The sequence below is a fragment of the Lytechinus pictus genome, unplaced genomic scaffold, assembly GCF_037042905.1.
Source record: "Lytechinus pictus isolate F3 Inbred unplaced genomic scaffold, Lp3.0 scaffold_265, whole genome shotgun sequence".
Taxonomy (NCBI): Eukaryota; Metazoa; Echinodermata; class Echinoidea; order Temnopleuroida; family Toxopneustidae; genus Lytechinus; species Lytechinus pictus.
In genome coordinates this window covers 1-7,500 of record NW_026974384.1, presented here as the reverse complement: position 1 = coordinate 7,500, position 7,500 = coordinate 1, and the positions used below count along the sequence as shown (strand labels likewise).

The 7,500-nt window shown below is 63.1% G+C and overlaps 1 protein-coding gene across 1 annotated transcript in view; it reads left to right on the top strand.

Annotated features, from left to right (window-relative positions):
- The window catches only part of LOC135159561 (uncharacterized), a 948-nt gene extending 132 nt beyond the window's left edge, over positions 1-816 (top strand). Inside the window, exon 1 of the mRNA XM_064115587.1 lies at positions 1-816. This exon is cut by the window's left edge and continues 132 nt beyond it. Coding sequence (XP_063971657.1) covers positions 1-816 — 816 coding nt within the window.
- The last annotated feature ends 6,684 nt before the right edge of the window (positions 817-7,500 follow it).

The window sequence follows — 7,500 nt, the reverse complement described above, 5'->3', positions numbered from 1 at the left end:
CGACCCGCCCGTGGAAAATCGAAGCACGGGCCCTGGCCGCCCCGGCACCCGGCCCACCCCGGGCAAACCCCGGACGCCGCGTCCGATGGTGCCCATCCCGGGGACGCTGCATCCCCGGGTGACCCCGTCTCCGCTGGAAAAAATCCGCCCAGCGGGCCCCCTGCTCCTTCCCCGCCGAGCCCAGCCGCCCGGTCGAGGTGGGTGCCGCTGCCGGCCCGACCCGCCCGTGGAAAATCGAAGGCCGGGCCCTGGCCGCCCCGGCACCCGGCCCACCCCGGGCAAACCCCGGACGCCGCGTCCGATGGTACCCACCCCGGGGACCCTGCGTCCCCGCTTGACCCCCTGGCAGCAGGACGAAAGACCCCTCCCGATAAACACCGCTTACAACACGCAAGTCAATGCGAAATTCACACCGAGGGCGACACCGGACGACCCGACGGCGCAGCGGCGGAGGGCTCGGGCCGCCCTGGGCAAACCGAGGACGGCGAATCCGATGGTGCCCACCGCGGGGAGCCTGCGCCCTCGGACGACCCCGTTCTCGCGGGAAACAGTCCGGCGAGCGGACCCCCGGCCCCTTCCCCCGCTGTCGGCCGATCCGACGGTCAGAATCTCCTGCCGACTCCTGGCTGGGTGAGCGGGGGTGTCGGCTCGGCATGCGGGGCGCTGTCGGCCCGCTGCGTCGAGATCTGCCGGTCGGAATCGTCTGCCGACGCCCGGGTGGGTGAGCGGGAGGGTCGGCTCGGCATGCGGGGCGCTGTCGGCCCGCTGCGTCGAGATCTGCCCGTCACAATCTCCCGCCATCTCCTGCGTGGGTGAGCGGGAGGGTCGGCCCGGCATGCGGGGCGCTCTCGGCCCGCTGCGTCGAGTTCTGCCGGTCGGAATCTCCGGTGAGCAGCCAGAAGTGTTCACATACATTACAAAAAGGTACTGTGCTGCCTCCAAAGAGGTTTAAAATGCATGTGTGTTGTTTGCATTTCATCGCAGTTTGAAAATTTCCTTCCCATGATAATAGCATGAAGTATTAGCATGTTGAATCCCAAAAGAATTGAATTAGAGGTGTGTAATCAAAGTTTCATTGAAGGCAGTTCAGTATTTCAAAAAAAATCATTTCAGAATCAAGCATGAAGTAATGACACACTTTCCGAAAAACTACTGTATTGTGTCCAAAAAGATTTTAATCACACGTTGCAATCAATGGTACCTTTTTTAACAAAAAAAAAAAATAGTTACTGTATTACCACCAAAGAAAAATGTTCTAAGATGTGTCCACCCATCGCGTACAATTACAAATTTCATTCAAATAATCTGCATGTAGTATAATTCACATATCAGCTCCAAAAATCACTGCATTCCCCCTGTATTGTCTTATCAGCATTTCAGTATAGTGTAACAATTTCATTCGAACAGGAAGGGCATGACGTATTACCACATAAAATCCTGGCTGGCCTGGCCATCCTGTCGAAATAAAAATGAAATTATAAATTTAACAAAAAAAAGCCCCCGGCAGACAGAGTCCAATTCCATGGATCTGCCTCCGGGGGCCTGTCGGCATGCTGTTCGGATGTCTCCCGCTCTCAGGCCTCGGACAACTCTTGATTGCAAGAGCGACGCCCTGGCCTCGACGCACGGAGGACTGGCGGCCTGGACATCCTGTCGAAATAAGAATAAAGATAAAGTTTTTATTTCAGAAAAAAAGAAAAGCCCCCGGCAGACACAGCCCAATTCCATGGACCTGCCTCCGGGGCCCTGGCCGACTGGTGTTGGGCTGTGTCCCGCTCACGAGCCCCTGCCGAACCTCGGAGATCAAGAGCGGGTGCCTGGCCTCGACCTACGGGGCCCTGTTGGACTGGTGTTGGGCTGGCTGTCGCTCAGGAGCCCCTGCCCACCTCGGAGAGGAAGAGCAGGTGCCTAACCTCGACGTACGGGGGGCTAGTGGACTGGAGGTGAGCTGTGTCCGGCTCAAGAGCCGCTGCCCACCTCGGAGTTGAAGAGCGGGTGCCTAACCTCGAAGTACGGGGCCCTGTCGGACTGGAGGTGGGCTGGCTGTCGCTCAGGAGCCCCTGCCCACCTCGGAGAGGAAGAGCGGGTGCCTAACCTCGACGTACGGGGGGCTAGTGGACTGGAGGTGAGCTGTGTCCGGCTCAAGAGCCGCTGCCCACCTCGGAGTTGAAGAGCGGGTGCCTAACCTCGAAGTACGGGGCCCTGTCGGACTGGAGGTGGGCTGGCTGTCGCTCAGGAGCCCCTGAAAACGTCGGAGTGGAAGGGCGAGTGCCTGGCCTCGACGTACGGGGGGCTGGCCGACTGGAGGTGGGCTGGCTGTCGCTCAAGAGACCCTGACCACCTCGGAGTTGAAGAGCGGGTGCCTAACCTCGAAGTACGGGGCCCTGCCGGACTGGAGGTGGGCTGGCCTTCGCCCAGGAGCCCCTGCCCACCTCGGAGAGGAAGAGCGGGTGCCTAACCTCCAAGTACGGGGGGGCTGCCGGACTGCTGTTGGCCTGGCTGTCGCTCAGGAGCCGCTGCCGAACTCGGAGTGGAAGAGCGAGTGCCTGGCCTCGACGTACGGGGCCCTGGCCGTCTGGAGTTGGCCAGGGTGTCGATGCCGAGTCGGAGAGGTAGAGCGAGTGCCTGGCCTCGACCTACTGGGGCCTGGCCGTCGCTCAACAGCCCCTGCCGACGTCGGAGAAGTAGTGCGAGTGACTGGCTTCGACGTACGGGGGGCTAGCGGACTGGAGGTGGGCTGGCTGTCGCCCAGGAGCCCCTGCCCACCTCGGAGAGGAAGAGCGGGTGCCCAACCTCGACGTACGGGGGGCTAGTGGACTGGTGTTGGGCTGGGTGTCGCTCACGAGCCCCTGAAAACGCCGGAGTGGAAGGGCTAGTGCCTAACCTCGACGTACGGGGCCCTGGCCGACTGGAGGGGGGCTGGCTGTCGCTCAAGAGCCGCTGCCGACGTCGGAGAAGTAGTTCGAGTGACTGGCTTCGACGTACGGGGGGGCTAGTGGACTGGAGTTGGGCTGGCTGTCGCCCAGGAGCCCCTGCCCACCTCGGAGAGGAAGAGCGGGTGCCCAACCTCGACGTACGGGGGGCTAGTGGACTGGTGTTGGGCTGGCTGTCGCCCAGGAGCCCCTGCCCACCTCGGAGAGGAAGAGCGGGTGCCCAACCTCGACGTACGGGGGGCTAGTGGACTGGTGTTGGGCTGGGTGTCGCTCACGAGCCCCTGAAAACGCCGGAGTGGAAGGGCTAGTGCCTAACCTCGACGTACGGGGCCCTGGCCGACTGGAGGTGGGCTGGCTGTCGCTCAAGAGCCGCTGCCGACGTCGGAGAAGTAGTTCGAGTGACTGGCTTCGACGTACGGGGGGCTAGTGGACTGGAGGTGAGCTGGCTGTCGCTCAGGAGCCCCTGCCGACGTCGGAGAAGTAGTTCGAGTGACTGGCTTCGACGTACGGGGGGGCTAGCGGACTGGTGTTGGGAGGCTGGCTGTCGCTCAGGAGCCCCTGCCCACCTCGGAGAGGAAGAGCGGGTGCCCAACCTCGACGTACGGGGGGCTAGTGGACTGGTGTTGGGCTGGCTGTCGCTCAGGAGCCCCTGAAAACGTCGGAGAAGTAGTGCGAGTGCCTGGCTTCGACGTACGGGGGGGCTAGTGGACTGGAGGTGGGCTGGCTGTCGCTCAAGAGCCGCTGCCGACGTCGGAGAAGTAGTTCGAGTGACTGGCTTCGACGTACGCGGGGCTAGTGGACAGGAGGTGAGCTGGCTGTCGCCCAGGAGCCCCTGCCGACGTCGGAGAAGTAGTGCGAGTGCCTGGCTTCGACGTACGGGGGGGCTAGTGGACTGGAGGTGAGCTGGCTGTCGCTCAGGAGTCCCTGCCGACGTCGGAGAAGTAGGGCGAGTGCCTGGCTTCGACGTACGGGGGGCTAGTGGACTGGAGGTGAGCTGGCTGTCGCCCAGGAGCCCCTGCCCACCTCGGAGAGGAAGAGCGGGTGCCCAACCTCGACGAACGGGGGGCTAGTGGACTGGTGTTGGGCTGGGTGTCGCTCAACAGCCCCTGCCCACCTCGGAGAGGAAGAGCGGGTGCCTAACCTCGACGTACGGGGGGCTAGTGGACTGGTGTTGGGCTGGCTGTCGCTCAGGAGCCCCTGCCGACGTCGGAGAAGTAGTGCGAAGTGACTGGCTTCGACGTACGGGGGGCTAGCGGACTGGAGGTGGGCTGTGTCCCGCTCAAGAGCCCCTGCCGACGTCGGAGAGGAAGAGCGGGTGCCTGGGCTCGACCTACGGGGGGCTAGTGGACTGGAGGTGAGCTGGCTGTCGCTCAAAAGCCCCTGGAAACGTCGGAGAGGAAGAGCGGCTGCCCGGTCTGGAGGTACGGGACCCTGGCCCACTGCTGTTGGGCTGTGACCCGCTCAACAGCCCCTGCCCGCCTCGGAGTGTAATGGCGGCTGCCTGCCCTCGAGGTACGGTGCCCTGGCCGTCTGGAGTTGGCCAGGGTGTCGATGCCGAGTCGGAGAGGTAGAGCGAGTGCCTGGCCTCGACCTACGGGGGCCTGGCCGACCGCTGTTGGGCTGGCCGTCGCTCAACAGCCCCTGCCGACATCTGAAGTGAAGAGCGTGTGCCTGGTCTCGACCTACGGGGGGCTGGCCCTCTGGTGTTTGGCTGGCTGTCGCTCAAATGCCCCTGAAAAGGTCAAGGAGGTAAAGCGGGTGCCTGGCCTCTACCTACGCCTGGCTGTCGGACTGGAGGTGGACAGGCTGCCGCTCAGGAGCCCCTGCCCACCTCGGAGGGGGTGAGCGAGTGGCTGGCCTCGACATACGGGGCCCTGGCCCTCTGCTGTTGGGCTGTGTCTCCCTCAACAGCCCCTGCCCACCTCGGAGAGGAAGAGCGGGTGCCTAACCTCGACGTACGGGGGGCTAGTGGACTGGTGTTGGGCTGGCTGTCGCTCAGGAGCCGCTGCCAACCTCGGACTGGAAGAGCGAGTGCCTGGCCTCGACCTACGGGGCCCTGGCCGACTGGTGTTGGGCTGGCTGTCGCTCAGGAGCCGCTGCCAACGTCGGAGAAGTAGTTCGAGTGACTGGCTTCGACGTACGGGGGGCTAGCGGACTGGAGGTGGGCTGTGTGTCGCTCAAGAGCCCCTGCCGACGTCTGAAGTGAAGAGCGGGTGCCTGGTCTCGACCTACGGGGGGCTAGTGGACTGGAGGTGAGCTGGCTGTCGCTCAGGAGCCCCTGCAAACGTCGGAGAGGACGAGCAGGTGCCTGGCGTCGACCTACGGCTGGCTGTCGGACTGGAGGTGGGCTGGCTGTCGCTCAAAAGCCCCTGGAAACGTCGGAGAGGAAGAGCGGCTGCCCGGTCTGGAGGTACGGGACCCTGGCCCACTGCTGTTGGGCTGTGTCTCCCTCAAAAGCCCCTGCCCACCTCGGAGAGGAAGAGCGGTTGCCTGCCTTCGACGTACGGGGCCCTGGCCGTCTGCTGTTGGGCTGTGTCTCCCTCAAAAGCCCCTGCCCACCTCTGAGTTCGAGTGCGGGTGCCTGCCTTCGACATAGGGGGCCCTGGCCCTCTGCTGTTGGGCTGTGTCTCCCTCAAAAGCCCCTGCCCACCTCGGAGAGGTAGAGCGGTTGCCTGCCTTCGACGTACGGGGCCCTGGCCGTCTGCTGTTGGGCTGTGTCTCCCTCAAAAGCCCTTGCCCACCTCGGAGAGGATGACCGAGTGGCTGGCCTCGAACCACGCCGACCTGGCCGACTGGTGTTGGGCTGGCTGTCGCTCAAGAGCCCCTGTCGACTCCTGAGAGGAAGAGCGGGTGCCCGGCTTCAACGTACGGGGCCCTGTCGGACTGGAGGAGGGCAGGCTCTCCCCTGCCCACCTCGGAGTTTAAAGTCGGGTGCCGGGCATCGACCTCCCCCGCCCTGTCGGCCCGGCAGGTGGCTGGCCTCCCGCTCGAAGCCCCAGCCTTCCTCCGAGGGAAAGTCCGGCACCCTGGCCTCGACCTCCCCCGCCCTGTCGGCCCGGCAGGTGGCTGGCCTCCCGCTCGAAGCCCCAGCCTTCCTCCGAGGGAAAGTCCGGCACCCTGGCCTCGACCTCCCCCGCCCTGTCGGCCCGGCAGGTGGCTGGCCTCCCGATCGAAGCCCCAGCCTTCCTCGGAGAGCATGTCCGGCATCCTGGCCGCCATTTACGGGGGCCTGCCGGCCTGGACATCCATGCTGTCGACATAGAATGCGCGACAGAGTCGAGTCCGATTCCAAGGTCCCTTCACCGGGAGCCCACTCGCCTGGCACCGCCTTCGATTCCCGCCAGCCTGCACGGGCTCGCTCTCGAGTTCTCTCCCTCCTGTCTTTCCCGTCTTACACTCCCTCTACCTTCTCATATTTTTTTTTCATTATTTTTTTTTTTTTTTGCCTGCCTGGCAGCGCACAAGACAGCTCAATGACAGCACCGGCAGTGCACTACCCTTCGTCCGAAGACGTGGCCGGCCGACCCACCAGGGGGAGCCGTTCCTGCTTCCTGCTCCACCTCCGAGCGAGCGGCTGTGCCAGGTAGCGGGTGCCGAGAATTCGTCCGTCCAGAGATCGCGGACAAATCCCTCGGATCGAAGGATTAGTTTCAGCAGATCGCAGCGAAGATGCTGCTCTACTGTGCACGACACCTCGATCCATACCCAAGTCGTCTGCAAGTGATTTTGCTCCCCTTTCCACGGCGGAATGGTATCCGCGATCGAGGGCCCGGAGCTCGTACTCTCCGGGTCCAGAGTGCGCGGGATGCGGCCCTGTCCCTAGCTGGCGCTAGTGCAGGCCTCCCGAGGCCGGGGAGCCGGCGGTATTGCCGCGTACCGGTTGGGATTCCGACTTAGAGGCGTTCAGCCGTAATCCCGCGGATGGTAGCTTCGCGCCACTGGCCGCTCGACCAAGCGCGTGTACCAACGGTCCGAATCTGCGGTTCCTCTCGTACTGAGCAGAATTGCCGTAGCGACAACCTTTCATCAGTAGGGTAAAACTAACCTGTCTCACGACGGTCTAAACCCAGCTCACGTTCCCTATTGGTGGGTGAACAATCCAACGCTTGGTGAATTCTGCTTCACAATGATAGGAAGAGCCGACATCGAAGGATCAAAAAGCAACGTCGCTATGAACGCTTGGCTGCCACAAGCCAGTTATCCCTGTGGTAACTTTTCTGACACCCCTTGCGTCGAACTCCGACGGTCAAAAGGATCGATAGGCCACGCTTTCACGGTCTGTATTCGTACTGAAAATCAAGATCAAGCGAGCTTTTGCCCTTTTGCTCTACGCGAGGTTTCCGTCCTCGCTGAGCTCGCCTTAGGACACCTGCGTTACCATTTGACAGATGTACCGCCCCAGTCAAACTCCCCGCCTGACGCTGTCTTCGGAGCGGGTCGTGGCCCCCCGGCGAGGGCGGCCCCTTAGCACCAGAAATCGGACGAACCGACGGAACGCCCGCTTCCCGACTCACCGAATAAGTAAAGAAACGATGAGAGTAGTGGTATTTCACCGGCGGTGCGAGCA